The sequence below is a fragment of the Rhineura floridana genome, chromosome 8 (genome assembly GCF_030035675.1).
Source record: "Rhineura floridana isolate rRhiFlo1 chromosome 8, rRhiFlo1.hap2, whole genome shotgun sequence".
Taxonomy (NCBI): Eukaryota; Metazoa; Chordata; class Lepidosauria; order Squamata; family Rhineuridae; genus Rhineura; species Rhineura floridana.
In genome coordinates, this window is record NC_084487.1 from 27,612,380 (window position 1) to 27,631,308 (window position 18,929).

Consider the following 18,929-nt stretch of genomic DNA (forward strand, 5'->3'; position numbering starts at 1 on the left):
GGTTGTTTACCATCTGTGGAAAGTCCTGTTTCAAAACAACCACCATTAAAACTCAGCCCCTAGTTCCTCTCCTTCTCTATTACTTGCAGAGTCATTTTTCAGTAGAAAAGGGTTAGGGCAAGATGAAGATACCGGAAAAATCAGAGACCATTTACAATCCAATGGCAGGATTAAGCTGTATAGGATATCCCCTGCAACACTACCAGTGTTTACAACTGCATTTAGTTAATCTGGTTTACCATGACCTTCAATTCAAAATGATACAAAATGGTTGTTTCTAAAAACCAGTTTGCAGCATGAAAACTGGAGGCATGTGACTAGTAGCAGACCAGAGGGCAAGAAATGTGGAATAAGAGTTAAGATCTCACGGAAAACCATGGCTGGATAATAGCTTCAGTGCCAACATACAACATTTTTCATGGAACTGTGTGTTTCACAATGTTACAGCATGTAATCACAGAGGAAAATCCAACAATTTTACACAATCATGTGAAAAAAGGTAACAAGCAGTTACTTTATTCTACCACTGAATAAAGGGTGGATTTTTAAAAAGTAAAGATAATTTGTAGCATGAATATTATGGGGTGAGGACTTAAGATATATAAAGGCCAGAGAGGGGGAGGAACCAACAGCAGGGGAAACTATTTCTATCCCATTCTTCTACTAAATATAACCAATAAAGATAGACATTAAAAACATTATGAGGTGGAGATATAGTCATGTGTATCTTTGCAGAAGATGCACAGCAGCAACCAGTTCCAAGAGGGTATCCACGTCTATCTGTTGTAACAAATACAAAGAACACCAAACTTACTGTGACATGAGCTACTCTGTTAGAAACTCAAACAGATGCAGAGTAACAGCTATCACCAGTAATAAACTAGATGAAACAACTGGTGATTACCAGCATCATTAGTAATTGGGACTGAAACACACACTGGAAGACCATAGTGGGACTTTGCTGTGTAGATGGTATTTGCATTAATGTATTGTAAAGAGTACAAAACTGTGATCAGGGAAGGTGCTTCTTCACAGCAAATAGTTCTAAAGACCATTAAAATCTTTCTCTGGTGCTAGCACATGCAGACCCTGACAATGCAATCCTGTTGGTGCCAGAGTTGCACCAAAAGAGATCTTGTTTTTGGACTAAGTAAAAAGCGAAACAGTTATCTGAAGTGCATTCTCTAAACAAAAGAAAAGCCTTACTCTGATGTTCCTGTCCAGAGATGGGTCATGTTTAAATTCAGAGCCAATGGGCTTGCTACAAATGCATAAAAAAACCAGGCATAGCCCTGTGCAATTTTATTTGTAGCTTACATCAAGTTTAACAATAACAACAACAACATCATCATCATCATCCTTAACTCAGGGTGCCAAAATTCAGCACTGTAAACAGCAATAATGATCAGCTGCTTGCAACATTCACCTCTTGGGGAAGTTCCAGTTTGGAACGGTCTGTTCCCTCCTTGGACTGCAGACCCATCAAGTAAGGTACAGGAGCATCAAGGAAATGCAGGAGAGAGGCTGGGAGGATGGGGACGTACACATGTTGCCATTGAAATGGGAAGAGCAGCGTGGTGATCCCCTCTGCAACCGTCATCAGACGCTGATAGTCTAAACAGAGAAAATACAGAATTATTGTATCACTCCTTTTTTTGTTGTTTTACAAACACCCGACATTTCAACATCAGACAGATGGCAACTGCAGAGCAATTCTTAAACCCACAGGACACATTTTATAGCTATTCATCAGCTTGATTTAAATGTGCATCTTGAATTCACTGCCTGTTTAAGATGGATTAAAATATTAACCCTAGAACTATTACACAAAAAAAGCTATTAAATTTTAAATGGAAGCACCCAGCTATGATACAAAATTTAAAAAGTGAATTTAAGATAAACACCAGGAACATGCAGAAAACAACAAAGCAGAATTAGGTGCACGGCTTTGTTGAATTGCCAGAGGAACACAATACGCAGACCGCATGAGAAAAAAATGAACAGAGGGGGCCAACTGCTGTCATTGCTGCTTTTGCTCTTTATTGCTCATTAGGTTAAATTTTCAGCTCATGTATTAGCAAGCTCCAGCCTGCAAATCCACCATAAGAGAGAATGAGATTTAAATACACAAACATAAAATGCACCCTAGGACTTATTTTTAAAACAAGATTTCAAGCAAGCACTCTCAAGTTCACAGATAGCCTGTGTATTGTATTTGTTTCTAGCCAGAAAAGCATGTTTGAGCAATAACTGATATAAAATTTTGTTCTGTTGATGCTGCCTAATGCTGTTCCAAAGACCAAGTGGCCAAGTTTGCTGACGACACTAAATTGTTCAGGGTTGTTAAAACAAAAAGGGATTGCGAAGAGCTCCAAAAATACCTCTCCAAACTGAGTGAATGGGCGGAAAAATGGCAAATGCAATTCAATATAAACAAGTGTAAAATTATGCATATTGGAGCAAAAAATCTTAATTTCACATATACGCTCATGGGGTCTGAACTGGCGGTGACCGACCAGGAGAGAGACCTCGGGTTGTAGTGGACAGCACGATGAAAATGTCGACCCAGTGTGCGGCAGCTGTGAAAAAGGCAAATTCCATGCTAGCAATAATTAGGAAAGGTATTGAAAATAAAACAGCCGATATCATAATGCCGTTGTATAAATCTATGGTGCGGCCGCATTTGGAATACTGTGTACAGTTCTGGTCGCCTCATCTCAAAAAGGATATTATAGAGTTGGAAAAGGTTCAGAAGAGGGCAACCAGAATGATCAAGGGGATGGAGCGACTCCCTTACGAGGAAAGGTTGCAGCATTTGGGGCTTTTTAGTTTAGAGAAAAGGCGGGTCAGAGGAGACATGATAGAAGTGTATAAAATTATGCATGGCATTGAGAAAGTGGATAGACAAAAGTTCTTCTCCCTCTCTCATAATACTAGAACTCGTGGACATTCAAAGAAGCTGAATGTTGGAAGATTCAGGACAGACAAAAGGAAGGACTTCTTTACTCAGCGCATAGTTAAACTATGGAATTTGCTCCCACAAGATGCAGTAATGGCCACCAGCTTGGATGGCTTTAAAAGAAGATTAAACAAATTCATGGAGGACAGGGCTATCAATGGCTACTAGCCATGATGGCTGTGCTCTGCCACCCTAGTCAGAGGCAGCATGCTTCTGAAAACCAGTTGCCGGAAGCCTCAGGAGGGGAGAGTGTTCTTGCACTCGGGTCCTGCTTGCGGGCTTCCCCCAGGCACCTGGTTGGCCACTATGAGAACAGGATGCTGGACTAGATGGGCCACTGGCCTGATCCAGCAGGCTCTTCTTATGTTCTTATGTTCTTAAAGACGGCAATTTCAACTTGGTCATCTACTATTTCTTCAGTATTAGAAAGTGCAAACAATTCTGAGGAGGGCTCTAAGAGAAGGTTTAGCATTAACATAAAATATATTCCCAGGGACTGAAAATGGTGCCTTGGGGTTATAAGTGGACAGCAAGTGGCTCATTCTCACCAGTGTTAACAGTGATTAAATTTATCTCAACTCAGGACAGGTGTATCTGTATTAACGCTAGTTAAAAATGAATCCCCACAGTTTATGGTCATTCATAGTTATACATACTGCACATGCGTGCGCGCGCACACACACACACACCCCTTTCATGGAGGATAAGGCTATCACCGGCTACTAGCCACAATGGCTATGTTCTATCTGCACTATCAGAGGCAGTATGCTTCTGAATACCAGTTGCTGGAAACTGCAGGAGGAGGGAGTGCTCTTGCGCTCAGGTCCTGATTGCGGGCTTCCCACAGGCTTCTGGTTGGCCACTGCAAGAACAGGATGCTGGACTAGATGGGCAACTGGTCTGATCCTGCAGGCTCTTAAATTCATATGTACAAACACCAGATTATTCTATATTTATTGTTGACTCTTTACCTTCACTTAACGAGCAGAGAACTTATGACTTTTCCCACAACAAATCGAGATGCCTGGCTTCCAAACATAAGGTCCAAAAGGTTGAAAAGAAATCTTGGAATATTTAGTAAAAGCATTCCACAAGGGTGCCATATAGAAGGAGATGCAACCTCTCTCAAGTATTCCAGGTCTAAACCTTGTTGTTATGTGCCTTCAAGTTGATTACAACTTATGGCGACCCTATGAATCAGCAACCTCCAATAGCATCTGTTGTAAACCACCCTGTTCAGATCTTGTAAGTTCAGGTCTGTGGCTTCCTTTATGGTATCAAATATCTCGTTTGGTCTTCTTTTTCTACTTCCTTCTGTTTTTCCCAGCATTATTGTCTTTTCTAGTAAATCATGTCTTCTCATTATGTGTCCAAAATATGATAACCTCAGTGTCATCATTTTAGCATCTAGTGACAGTTCTGATTTAATTTGTTCTAACACCCAATTATTTGTCTTTTTCGCAGTCCTTGGTATGCACAAAGCTCTCCACCAACACCACATTTCAAATGAGTTGATTTTTCTCTTATCCAATTCAACATCCCTGCTCTTGGTTTAAATTTCCCTTTCATTTCTCTAATCTTTTGGAATAGAGCTCTTGTTCTACCTTCTTTGCTATCTTCTATTTCTATACAATATTGTAATAGTTCTCTTTGTCCTTACGTATTAGTCGCAGTATTATTGCATTTAGGGTTCTGACTGTGTTTCTATCTCCTTTTGCTTTTGCTTTCCTTTTCTCTTTAATCATTTTAAGAGTTTTGTAAGTCATCCTGAGGTCTTTCTCTCTTTTTAACTAGAGGTATTATCTTTTTGCGTTCTTCCCTGATAATATCTCTGACTTCAATCCATAGTTCTTCTGGTTCTCTATCAACTAAGTTTAAAGACTCAAATCTGTTCCTTATTTAATCTTTATATTCTCCTGGGATGTTATTTAAAATTGTATTTTGGCATTATGATTGCTTTATTGTTCTTCTTTAGCTTTACTCTGATTTTCGATATTACCAGTTCATGATCTGTACTGCAGTCTGCTCCTGGTCTTGTTTTTGCAGAAAGTATGGAACTTCTCCATCTTCTGCTACCAATTATATAATCAATTTTATTCCAATATTGACTATTTGGTGATGTCCATGTGTTGCTCAAAAAATATGTTTGCAAGAAACAAATTATTGGCTTCACAGAATTCATTAACTCTCTCTTGCTTCGTTTCTATCTCCTAAGCCCCATTTCCCCACAATTCCTACTTCTTCTCTGTTCCCAGTTTTGCATTCCAGTCTCCCATGATTATCAGAACATCTTGTTGTGATCAATTTCTTCCTGTACTTCTGTGTAAAATCTCTCCAATTCCTCTTCTTCTGTGTTTGCCGTTGGAGCATACACTTGGATGATGGTTATGTTAATAAGTTTCCCGTTTCATCTCATTGATATCACTTGCTCAGACCTTACATTATAGTTCCTAATTGCTTTTGCTGTATCACTGCTCACTATTAAAGCAAACTTGTTTCTTCTTAATTTCTCATTTCCTGCATAAAATATTTTGTAATTTGTTGTTGTTACATGCCTTCAAGTAATGGTGACCCTATGAATCAGCAACCTCCAACAGCATCTGTCGTGAACCACCCTGTTTAGATCTTGTAAGTTCAGGTCTGTGGCTTCCTTTATGGAATCAATCCGTCTCTTGTTTGGCCTTCCTATTTTTCTACTCTCTGCTGTTTTCCCCAGCATTATTGTCTTTTCTAGTGAATCCTGTCTTCTCATGATGTGTCCAAAGTATGATAACCTCAGTTTAATCATTCTAGCTTCTAGTGATAAGTCTAGTTTCATTTGTTCTAACACCCAATTATTTGTCTTTTTTGCAGTCCATGGTGTGCGCAAAGCTACAACACCACATTTCAAATGAGTTGATTTTTCTCTTACCCGCCTTTTTCACTGTCCAACTTTCACAATCATACATAGAGATCGGGAATACCATGGTCTGAATAATCCTGACTTTAGTGTTCAGTGATACATCTTTGCATTTGAGGACCTTTTCTAGTTCTCTCATAGCTGCCCTCCCCACTCCTAGCCTTCTTCTGATTTCTTGACTATTGTCTCCATTTGGGTTAATGACTGTGCCGAGGTATTATTGATTTGATAAGTTCAATGTCCTCATTGTCAACTTTAAATTTACATAAATCTTCTGTTGTCATTACTTTAATCTTTTTGACATTCAGCTGTAGTCCTGCTTTTGTGCTTTCCTCTTTAACTTTCATCAGCATTCGTTTTAAATCATTACTGGTTTCTGCTAGTAGTATGGTATCGTCTGCATATCTTAAATTATTGATATTTCTCCCACCAATTTTCACACCTCCTTCATCTTGGTCCAATCCTGCTTTCCGTATGATATGTTTTGCGTACAGATTAAATAAATTGGGAGACACCCCTGTCTCACACCCTTTCCAACTGGGAACCAATCGGTTTCTCCATATTCTGTCCTTACAGTAGCCTCCTGTCCAGAGTATAGGTTGCGCATCAGGACAATCAGATGCTGTGGCACCCCCATTTTTTTTAATTTTGTAATTGGCTGATTGAAAATGTTCCATTCCTGTCCATTTTAATTCACTCATGCCAAGTAATGTAATGCTGATGCATTCCATTTCTTGCTTGACAATATCTAATTTCCCCTGGTTCATGCTTCTCACCTTCCGTGTTCCTACTGTGTACATCGTACAACTCTGGACTCTTTTTTCATACCTGTATAGGTCAGCCTCTGGGCTTCCTTTCGGCTTTGACCCAGTTGTGTCATTAGTCACAGGGTACTCGTACTTGTCCATTGTTCTTCCCCAGTAGTTCGGTGCGTGCCATCTAACCTGGGGGTCTCATCTTCCAGCAATATCTCATGTTGCATTTTGGGTACTGTGTTCATAGGGTTTTCATGGTAAGAGGTATTCAGAGGTGGTTTACCACTGCCTTCCTCCCTTACACAACCTTAACAGCTGGTTTTAGAGGGAAGCCATCACTGTAAGTATTAGCTTGGAAAAATATGGGTTAAATCCATTCTAAATGTATATACATGCACACGCAAACACTTTTATATTGCCTACCATTAGTGGCAGAGCTTCCCATTACTTCTCTGCTGGAGAAGCGTTAATGAGCAAAATAAAAATCATTGCCTCTCAAGTATATTATCCATTTTTATGCCTTATCTACATCAGAGTATATTGCCAAGCTTTCAGCACAGAAAAACGATCTGATCAGCATTCATCTAAGAATTTAAAATTGCATAGTTGGTGGGGAGGGCATCAGCAGCCCAATCTCTTTCTTATTACTGACACAATGAAGGCTTCCCAAGCAGGGTAAAAGCTGGCGGAAAACACTTTTTGCAAGAGTATAGCCAAGAAGCTATTTATTTATTTAAAATATTTAAAGTCCGCACTTCATCTATATAGCTTATAAAACAACCAACCAAATCATACAAACAATGTATAATAAAATAAACTATCAAAACAAATAAAGCCACCTAAAGATAGTTGAGCAAGCTAAACAGACTTCAAGAACCAGTGTGGATAGTGGTTAGAGTATCGGATTAAGGCTTGGGAGACCAAGGTTCAAATCCCCACTCAGCCACAAAGCTCATTTGGTGACCTTGTGCCTGCCATTGTCTCCTAGTCTAACCTTTCTCACAGGGATGTTGTGAAGATACAATGTGGAAGAGGATAACCACATATGCCACCTTGAGCTCATGAAGGTGGGATATAAATGTAATACTAAATACTCAAACTAAAAACGTCTGGGCAATTAAAAGGGTTTTAGCATGGTCCAAAATAATTACAACACTGCATTCAAAAGACAGGGTGCCACCATGGAGAAGGCCCTGTCCCATGTCACCACACAGCAAGGTTCTCTCAATAATGCAATGTGAAAAAGAGCCTTCTCCAAAGATCGCAAACATGGGCAGGCTGAAATAGGGTTATCTCAACCGTTTGAGACACCTCAATTTTAAAAAAAGAGTCTTGTGGCATTAGCCAGCTTCTGTAGCAATCCATGTCCACCACAAATTGCCATTCAAAGACCTAAACTTGTACTCCAGCTCACTAAGGTCTAGGGCTGACCGACAGCCATTATGAACACACTTCCAGAAAACATTGTAAATGTATGTCATAAATACAAGACTTCAAAGCCATCATATATCATAGTAAAGAAGGTATGAACCAAAGCAGCCATGTCACCTGAATATGAGATATGATTACTGTTTCCCAGCACCATTTGTTTGTGTGTGGTGGGGAGATGCCCAAGTGACTCCCAGTTTACCAGAAACTTCTGCTCTTCTCATCAGGGTGCTGTTATTTGAGCAGGCCAAGAACTTCACCCTTTCCTTGTCTACATCTCTGACCAGTATCAAGGAGTAGAATTCTAACTCAAGAAGAAGGTAGGCCCTCACAGATAATACATGAGATAACCACACATTATGTCCAACTATGGCTCATGGGCTATTGTTCAGCATTAAACACCCAGACCAAGGGCAAGCCAAATATACAACAACAAAACTGAGGTGTTGTGTAGATTGATACAGTCTTTTTAATGGTGTGTATGCACATATGTGCTTATATATCTTTTGATTAATATTTAAAAAATAAACTCAAATTTATATTGATTTTCTGTTAACCTAAGTAACAAGTTAAATATTGAGATCCCATGGTAACAACTAAGTAGGCTGGTACCATCCTTTAAAATTAAGGACAAAGGCCAAGTCCCCTTGCATGTCCTCTGAATGCCATCCCTGGCAATATCCCAGAAAAAGACAGGGTTCTCTGTGGTGAAAACGAATGACCTCTGCCTAATTATTATTATTATTATTATTATTAACAACAACAACAACAATAACAATAATAAAAACAACCAAAACCACAATGAAAATATGTTCTGATCTGTTAGGTGGACAAAATTTTGAAGAGATCCTTCAACTTTTTTAAACAAAATAAATGTTTTTTTTTTTTACAATAATTTTTATTCAAATTTTCATAAAACAAACAAAACAAAATCATAAAACATTCAAAGACAAAAAACAAAACAAAACAAAAATGACTAAACAAAAAAATAAAATGTTGACTTCCCATTTGTCGCAGATCAAATCAGTTATAGGTCTACAATATATAACAATCCTGTCTCTTAAATTATATTATAAAATCACTTTCCTCCAGTAGTTATCTTAATTAATCATCAAATCTCATAAACATTACTTTATTCTTTCCACAAAAAGTCAAAGAGAGGTTTCAATTCTTTAAGAAATATAGCTATCAATTTTTCTCCAAATAAACATGTCGATTAATCCATCTCGTTAATAATAATAATAATCTTATTGTCATAACCATAGTCCAAATAAACATATCGATTAATCCATCTCATCAAAATCTGTTAGGTCCAATATTTTCAATAGCCATTATTCCATTATCCATATTAATTCCATCTTCCATCTTCAATAGTCCTGTTAAGTCCAGTAATTTCAGTGTCCAATCTTCCATTATCAGTATTCCATAATAATCTTGCTGTCATAGCCATAGTCATATAATAAGAGTCTGATGGGAATTTCCTCTATCCCAAATATTTTCTTGCCATCAATTCTGAATAAGTTGCTGAAATATTGTTGTAAAGTCATATCTCTGTTCTTCTTTTTTACAAAATGCACTGGCTCATCTCTTGAGAGTTTTTCCATTGTCACATGGCTGCAGTTAATTCCATAGATTTTCTCTATATCAAGCTCCATCACATCATTCCAGTCCAGAAGATTATCCAAGCCATTGATAACTTTATCTCTAATATCTTCATTAATTTCTTCAGAGATAACGTTAAATTCCAAACAGTAGATTTTATTTCTAATATCCATAAACTCCAGATCTTTTTCCAATTCCACATTTGTTCCAATCTCCAGGGCTTGTATCTTCCCTTTATTTTTTCTTTTCTCATCTCTGATCTCATTCTCCTCTCTCACAGGATCCCCTATTTCTTTAAGCTCCTGCGTCATTTTACTCAGTTCAATTTTCAGCTCCTTACTGCCCTGTCGCAGGGTTTGTTTTGTTATCTCAATCTCATCCATTATTTTCTGAAACATAATTACTTCCAGATTCTCAGCCACTTTCTTGATTGCCATTTTTAAAACCACGAAAACAAAACAAAATAAAAATAAAGAAGAACCACTTCTTATTTCAGCAACAATTGGGTTAATATTCCAGGCTTGATGACATCACAGTATAAACAGAGCAGCCTGCCTTATCTCTCTATGTTCAAGAATACAAAACAAATTTAGTTCCCAGCATCAAAACAGTTAGTGGCGTCGTGAAGAAGCAGATTCGTCAAAATAAACTAGACCAAAAAGAGAATAGTCCCAGACAATATAATGTTCCAAAGTTCATATTTTTTATTTTTTTTCTCCTCGGAATAGAAATCCCTCTTCTGTTTATATCTTTAGAATGCACTTCCAGGACAGCTTTTTGCAATAGAAACAGAGATAAGCTGTTAATTTTGTGAATAACAGAGAAGAGTTATAGCTCACCCAGAAGTTCTTTAAAGCTGATTCATTTGACAAATCTCTTTTTGCTGCAACAATTTAAACCAAGTAAAAAAAATAATAGAAAGAAGGGTGCTTGCCTGTTAGTCCGTTTTCTCTTTGAAGAAAAGATAAACGTGTCGCATTAATCAGATAGAGCTTGTTCGGAAGTCCGTCCGGCATTGCTGGCTGGACCTTTTCTCATAAATTAATGAAATCCAGTCCTCCCAACAAAAACAGGCTTTTGAGGTTGATCTCTACGTTTCTCCCTGCCCGGGAGAAATTTCATCAGTCAAAAAAAAAATGTTCTGACTGATTTATATCTGAATAAGCTTCTTCTGAGGCGGGAGCCCGTCTCAAAAGCAGGCACAAGCGAAGTCACCCTTCCCGGAAGAAATGTTTTTAGATGTTCTTAATTTTTTTAAACTTTTCAGATGTTTTTAATGTTTTTTAAATGTTTTATTTTGTTTTTACTTGCAGTGTTTTAGGTTTTGGGTGTTTGCCACCTGGGTTCCTTTGGGAGGAAGTAAGGGTACAAATTTAACAAATAAATAAAAGAAAAACAATTGGGGTAGCTAATGTGTGCCCCCAGTCAGTATGGCCAATAGCAAGGGATGATGAGAACTGCAATCCAGCAACATCTGGAAGGCACCACGTTCTATAATCTTGCTTGAATGAATCTGTCTGGCACCAACATGTGAAAGTAAAGGAATTTTAAAAAATTAATACATTTTTATCTTTTAGCATGTTACTTATATTTTAATTTATGTAATTATTTTGCTTTCGTAAATTGCCCTGGAAGCGCCCCTAAAGGGTGATGTATAAATCTTTTAAATTAAAAAAACAGCAAATAAATGACCATGAACAGAGAAAGGCTTAAATTACAAGGATAGGAGAATCCAAACTCTTCTTTAAATTGCTTGCAGGCACACATCCACAACAGATTGCCTACTTTCTACAGTGCTAACAGTTTAATTCACCCTTCTCATGTAGCAATCTTGTGCCAGTAGCATTTGCTACTGATCCTCAGGAAGTTGTATTAACAGCTTCAGAACAGAATTATTTTGAAAGTGTTGGAACACCCCGTCCCACAAAAATTCATTACACACATATATAAGAGCTAGACACCAAAAAAACCTTGTGAGGTGAGTGGGTTGTGCCATTACGGCTGTAATACTTATCCACTAAGTTATGGGATGGGTCAGTGTATCTTTCACTCGGGAGAGGAAATTTTATTTGAAATTTAGTGCTGTTGTCCCTTTACTGTATGCTGTTGAACTGTGTTTGTTGAAATATGACTTGTATTTTAATATTTTTTTTTCCTTTTACATGTGATGAATTGTGGTAGCCTATGGGTTTGAGCAATAAAGATTCATTTCATTTCATATATAAATAAGCAACACACATACACACCCCTTCAAGGGACAGCATAATGGATATAGAAGACAGTTTAGATAGTGAGGTAATTGCTTTTAAAAGTCAGTCCAGAAGACCCTGCAAGCTACTTAAAATGTGCTAGAAAAATATTGGTGGGTAATGCTTTGAGCTAAACAGCTAAAGGGTTAATACCCCCAAATAAATAATGTTTTCCCACAGAAGCTGTTGTATTCCTGAAGGTTATAATTTTCTTGGAAGGCAGACATAGCCTTCTGTACCAATGGCCTATCTCCTAGTTTAATGCTTACACTAAATTTGTAAGAGAATACAGAGCACTCTGACTGTTAAAGATAAATAAACTTGGCTCTAAAAGAATTTGTTTGAGGATTTCAGATTAATTATTTTTAAATTCTTGTTTCTGAAAATCTTCATTTTGCAACCTTTATCTCAAAACATGATTACCTACGAGGAGGAATAATCTTGGACACACCATTATTATAATCGGCACATTATTATAAAAATTTATACATTATGTTTTGACCCAAAGGGCCCTCCAAAGGTATTTGCATATTGCAAACAGGCAGACTCCTCTCTCCATTAATTGCCTGCCCCTTTGCCATCAGGGCCGGCCCACAACCTTTTGCTGCCTTAGGCAGAGCAGCAAATTGTGAACCCACATCCTGCCCTCAAGTCAAGGACATTTTTGCATTCAATGAAGAAAATCTCACAAGCATCCTCCCCCCCCCACCAATACACAACTTTTTGGCAGTAAAAATACAATAATAATAAATGAAGTAACTAACAATTGGCTGCCTTTTCATGACACCCTAAATCAGCTGCCCGAGGCAGACCTCTCATTCTGCCTAATGGCAGGGTCAGTCTAGTGGGCACAAATCAACCTATCAATCTTTTAACGGTGCAATTCTAGGCATGTCTATCCAGAAATAACTCTGATAGTTTAATGACATTACAGCACAATCCTATACTGTACATACTCAGAAGTGAATCTTACTGAGTTCAACTGGGCTTACTCCCCAGGTAAGCACGTACAGGTTTGCAGCTCAAGTTGTCTAAAGTATGTACAGTCACTGTAACAGTCCAACAGGAAAAACACACACGCACACGCACACACATCTGGGTTGCCACATGCTTGCTGTTTTAACAAAGGCAAGACTTTTGAGGAAAGGAAACTCTCTTTTTTGGATTAAATATGACACTGCATCAAGGGACGTTTCCCTCAAACCTCGGACTACACTGGCCCTGAAAAGAGGTAGAGCTTTGTCTCTACCAAGCTTTGCCCCTCAGTGTTGGCAGCTCTATGTTGGTGAAGGAAAAGTGTGAACAGTGGCTCATTTCCTTAAAAATGAAATAAAAATGTAGGTCAAAGCAAGGAGACTCGGAATGGCAAGCTGAGAAGAGTGAGTATGAAGGGAGAGACTGTTAAGGTGGTGGAAGGGGAGCAGGCAGCTGCTTTGTGCCTTCTTCCAGCCTCTCCTCAATTGCATGCTTATTCAGGGTAGGGAAGCAAAGAGTGAGGCTTCCACTTACTCAGCTTTCTACAAGCTGAAGAAACCCACCCCAGCCTCAGCTGTGGTTGGGTGGGAACTGGGGGAACAGATGAGATTAGCCAGATTTTACCCAGAGACTTTGAGTTTTGGGGGTCCTCCCAGGGTCTCCAGGAGATTGGGGATTCACCCTAATCTCTGGACAAATGAGAGAGATGTTGTGCACAGGGTTCCGCAACCCTTTGCCTGCCCAGAGCAATGGCAGCTGCAGTGAGCCCAGGCCTCCCAAAGGTTGAGCAGGAGAGAAGCCTGTAAGCATCCAACACAGGGTGCTGATGGAATAAGGTGGTGAGGGCGGGTAAGAAGAAAAGTGCCTGGGAAGTGAGTAGGGTGGGTGGGTGAGTACGGTGAGGGGGAAGTGAGTGGGGCAGGTAAGAAGGTGCCAGGGGGAATGAGTGGGGTGGGGTGTTAGAAAGTGCCTGGTGAGTGAATGAGGTGGGGGGGTAGGAAGATGTCGGGGGGATGAGTGGGGTGGGAGGTTAGGAAGGAAAGTGCCTGGGTGAATGAATAAGGTGGGTGGAGGAGTGAGTGGGGTGGGTTGGGGTAGAAAGGTACCAAGGGGACTGACATCACTGGGGAGCCCGTCCCATGAAGTCACTGGGACCTGCCTCTGAAATCTCAGGGTTTGGGATGCTTGTGACCTGGCAACCCTAGACGAGATGGAAGTGAATGAGAAGGCAGGCCATCCTAGCAGCAGTGGCAACTAAAGGGAACGGTGACCCCCCTCACATAATCTACCGCTTGTGATTTGCCACCTGAGACAAACGTCTTTGGACAGACAACTCATAGAAGAGCCAGGCCTGTCTGCCATTAACAGTTCTCTTTTCAACTAAATATTTTATGATTTTGGAGATAAGTAGTATTAGGTTTTCAAACATTTTATGTAAAAATAAAGGTAAGCGTAGAGGAGACTGCCTTATTAACTAGCTATTATTAGTAATAAAAATAAGTAATTAAGGACAGGGGACTACAAATCTTAGAGAAACCCCACTGACAGCCCAAGACATTAGGACACTCTTTTCTCTTTTTTTTTGCTTATAAGCAACACCATACCAATAATATTATTTGTGTATCTACCCATCTTTTGAAACTCAACAACCTGACCAAGCTCATGGAAAACAATTTAATTAATTGATTGATTGATTGATTGATTAATAATAACAATAACAATAATAACAACAACAACAACAACAACAATAATAATAATAATAATAAATTCTGCTTACCTTGAGAATAAAGAAGGATCTGCATTTCTAGAAGAACACATGTAAAAACCTGGATGAGGTTTTCTAAGCCCAGCAATTCAAAGGCCTCCCGGAGAGGGTAGTCTGACAGTGGGAGTTCATTAGGCCCCGGTCTCTGGCAAACTATAGGCTCGTATACCCCGTTGAATTTGAGAGACCTCCCTGGAGGCGGAAGGGGCACTTCATAAAGAATGTTATGGATGTAGCTCTCCAGGGGTAAAGGTGGGGGTTGCTGGGAAGTAACTGCCTTGTAAAGCTGGATGAGGAATTTTTTGCAGGCCTGCATGAAAGGCAAGGGCGCAATGAGGCAAATACACTTGGAGACGTAGAGTGTGTCCCTGTTGATGTCATAAGAGTTGTAGCGCTGCATCTTGGCCAGCGATGTGGAGTCGCCTTCATCAAGACTGCTGGCCAGAGAGTCCATGCTGCATGATGATGAGGCACAGACACTGTTGCATTGCTCCGCATTGTGCATTTGATAAAGTGTCTGCATAGCTGTGCAAATTTGCTTGCTTATGACCTCCTCATAAAAGGTGAGTACAAACCCGTAAGTGCGGGAACCATCTTCCCGGGTAATAATGAAGGAATGGAACTGGGGGTCTCTGTTATCAGTCTGAGTCCTGAAGGATAGCCCTTTGGGCATACATAACTGCAGGAAGAAGAGGGGAAAAACCATAACACATCAGTAGACAATCTAATTTCACCTAGTACAACCCACTAGAATGTGTCTTGTGCAGGCCCCAATGAATGCTCAGCAGCACACAGCCTTTGTATAATTCCCATTTGGTCCAAGAGGGCTTACACAGGAGATGCCTCTGGCAGACTGTGCTTACTCTGATTAACAACGAGAAATGAGTAGCAGATGCCATCTTGTTAAATCATTTAATTAAAAAAATCTGCACTCCTGAAAATCAGGTCCCCAGCCTTAAGTCCAAAAGGACACTGCCTTTAATTTGTATTTTTTACAAAGCTCACCGAATGACTTTGCACAATTATAACACAATGGTTATTTGCCACTGTTTATAAATTCATTTACAGTCTCATGCATTAGCTGTAAATATCTCAATAAAGAAGTGAAAAGAAAAATGTTTTCCTTAGTAAAGTGGATTACATATAATTAAAAATGGGACGAGTAAAGAGTAAGCAACTTAAATGACAAATCATACAAGGAAACTACAATCACTTAAAAAAAGCTCAACCAGGGTCTCTGGTATCATACACAGCAGTAGCAACTTTATACAAGTTACAAAAATGTTCTTATTCAATTTTTGTAGTGGAACTACAGCAGTATTCAGCAACCAACAATGTAAAAACCACCAATCTATATACAGATCTCTTGAAAATTATACCTTGGAATGCTGACCATTATTTTACATAAGTTCTGTATCAATATACTAGCTATTCATAACAAAAAAACACTATGAAAATGGTGATCAAGTTCAAGTCTGTTTCTTTGTGATGTACACATTATGCAAGGTAGGATTAGAATGAAATTCCTGAAGGAGAGATTTCTGCATATTGTTTATTATATTTTTCTGTTGCTTTTTTTTAATGCTCAAAGTTGTTCTAGAGCCTCAGTTTCATTACCTCCATCATAAAAGAAAGAACAGTATAATAAAATCATGGCATTTCAGTGTTTTAATATGGAGGTTAAAATCATTTGCGGCTTAGAAATTCCAAATACTTGGCAAGGTGGGGTTCTACAAAGCTTAGGAACATACCACAAATATGACTTTAGGTGCAGAGTTGGCACCTGAAATGTGATGCAAGCTTGAGAATCTGAACTAGCTTTTCAGTCTGATTTTTTTTTAAATTAAATTTCTATCCTGCGCTTCCTTCCAGAAGTAGCCCAGGGCGGCAAACACAGAACAAAACACTAAAAACATCTCAAAACAAAGCATCTTTAAAAAATCTTAAATATAAAACATCCAACAACTCTGCTAGCAAATTACAAGTGTGACAGAGTGTTAAGCCCCCGCTATCCCAAGTGCATCAGGGAGAGTGGGCAGAGAAGGATGAGACTTTTGAGAGCTTTGAGGGAGGGGGAGCGCTAGCAGCCCTCCAGTTTCCCTGGACAATCCCTGGCAACCAAGAGGTCTTTTGTATCTTTAAAAGTTGTGCAGGGGGGAGGGAGAATTCCACCTTGTGGTTTTTCCTATTACAGTGTTGCAAGAACACCTGCACTTGGCTGACTTTGTCTTCTCCTAAAGATACAGGATCAGTCTCAGGGATTGAACCTGGCAACCCTATACAGAACTGAGGGTTTATCAATCAGTATAACCTCATGCAACAGTTGTCATCTGAAGGACAGTCAAGTAGATCTATTCAAGGATGCAGTCCTCAGACACAAATACACACCACGTTTTATGCAGGTGGTACAGATTTACATGGTTTAAAACACATGTAAATGCCTCTTTCACAACCAGTTTCCAGGCCTCTTCCAGTGTTGTCAGAATGAATTATTCACGTAACTTGGTAGGTTAGGTAGTGAATCTTTGAACAAGGCCTGCATATAGAATCATTACCTGTAAAAGTTAAATTGGGTAACCTATTTCAGTGTGATTTTGTGTGGTTTTGAACTCAAGAAATCACTTTTTAAAAGACTACCTACAAAATTGTTGTTGTAGCATAGTTACATCCAAACTCATGCAATGCAAAGCACCCAAACAAAAAAGCCCACTAAAGTCAATGGACAACTCCTAATCAATGGCACCAAATAAGACTAAAATAACTGATTTATTAGATGTGATATGCAACTCAACTATTAGCAGTAAAAGCAGAACAGTGAGAGTACAAGCGTAGATCCAGTATTGTCATCACTGTGAATCATACAAACCAGGTCCTCAAAATCCCTTTTACAGTTAATGCATAGAATTATAAGACTATGAGTCAACAGCAGGGTTTAATTTCATTTAACTGATAGGCTTTGTTGACATGAACCACAAAATTGCAACACAGGTCATTTCTGGATGGCAGCCACACAATCATTCAAAACATTTCCTGATTGTTAATGCTCACAGTAATGGCATTTTTACCACCACCTCCTGCAATTTTCCAGGCTAGAAATGATACTAAGTTATGGTGTTGCCACTGGACCATCTAGTCCAACATTGTGTACACTGACTGCCCACCTGTGGTTTAAGTTTTGTAGTGAAGAAACTCGTATCAGTCCTCCTGGTCACAGCCCCAAGGAGAGTTCATAGCCATCCCTCAATCCCCAAACAGTAAAAAAAATGCCGGCAGTGGTATTGACCTACTGTGAGATTATACATACATACACAGCCCAAACAGCTGCAGTACATATTGTAACACCCAATTTATTATCAGCATGACTGCAATCCTATGCAGTTTCCCAGGAATAAGCTTCACTGAGCTCAGTAGAGCTTACTACTGATAACATAGGTTTGAACTATAAAAACACACTGTGTTCTAGCGAAAGATCTTTAGAAAATGGAAGGGCAACCTTTAGCTTTTCATTAGATATGCAAACAATCTTGCAATAAAATGTTTCCACAGTGGGGTCTCAACTTTGGTATGATCTCCCTTTGGATCTACGTTTGTTCCCACTGTTGTTGGGATTTAGATGTCAACTAAAGACATTTCTGTTTACCCAGATCTTTCCAGGGTGAAATGGTAATGTTTAATTCAAACAGCACTGTGTGGATTTATGTTTAATGAATGTTATTTTATTTTAAAAATAAACTGAAGGAGCCCAGGGTGCCAAACAAAAACACATTTAAAATATCTTAAAAGCAAAACACTTTAAAACATATTAAAACAAAGCATTTTTAACAACACATTAAAACAAAGCATATTAAAAAACATCTTAAAAAAAATAACAGCAAGAACCAAAAATGCTTCTAAATGAAGCTGTCGAGAGGAAGAAAGCTGGCCGGGGGTTGGGGGAGAATCAAGAGTGGATGTGTGTGACAGGCCTGAGCTCAGTTCTGGGACTAAATACAAATTTCTGGACTGAGACACTGTGAGAAGGGAGCAGTGGGGCTTCCTCTCCAGTGCAACAAGGTGCTGGTGGCCAGACTGGAAGGTGAGCCAGTCAGACCGGAAGTGAAGTTGCAGGGAGAGCATGCTTAGGACGCAGTGCTGCTCAGCCTAACAGAAGAAAAAGGCAGGATAAGAGACACCATGGGCGCGACTCCCAGTCTCCGAGAAGGAGAAACAGAAGCTGAAGCAGCCCCGTATAAGAAAAAGAAAAGAAGCGGGAGCTAAAGGAACTGTAGCAGAGAATGGTAGCCAGTGAGAGAGGAGA

At 39.2% G+C, this 18,929-nt stretch overlaps 1 protein-coding gene across 7 annotated transcripts in view; it reads right to left on the reverse strand.

Annotated features, from left to right (window-relative positions):
* DENND5B (DENN domain containing 5B) overlaps positions 1-18,929 on the reverse strand; it is a 160,089-nt gene that overhangs the window by 67,027 nt on the left and 74,133 nt on the right. For all 7 annotated transcript variants that reach the window (XM_061638703.1, XM_061638700.1, XM_061638704.1 and 4 more), the window contains 2 exons: positions 14,645-15,311; positions 1,427-1,614 (listed from right to left, as the gene is read on the reverse strand). In XM_061638703.1, the coding sequence (XP_061494687.1) occupies positions 1,427-1,614; positions 14,645-15,311 (855 nt within the window). The remainder of the gene's footprint in view (positions 1-1,426; positions 1,615-14,644; positions 15,312-18,929) is intronic.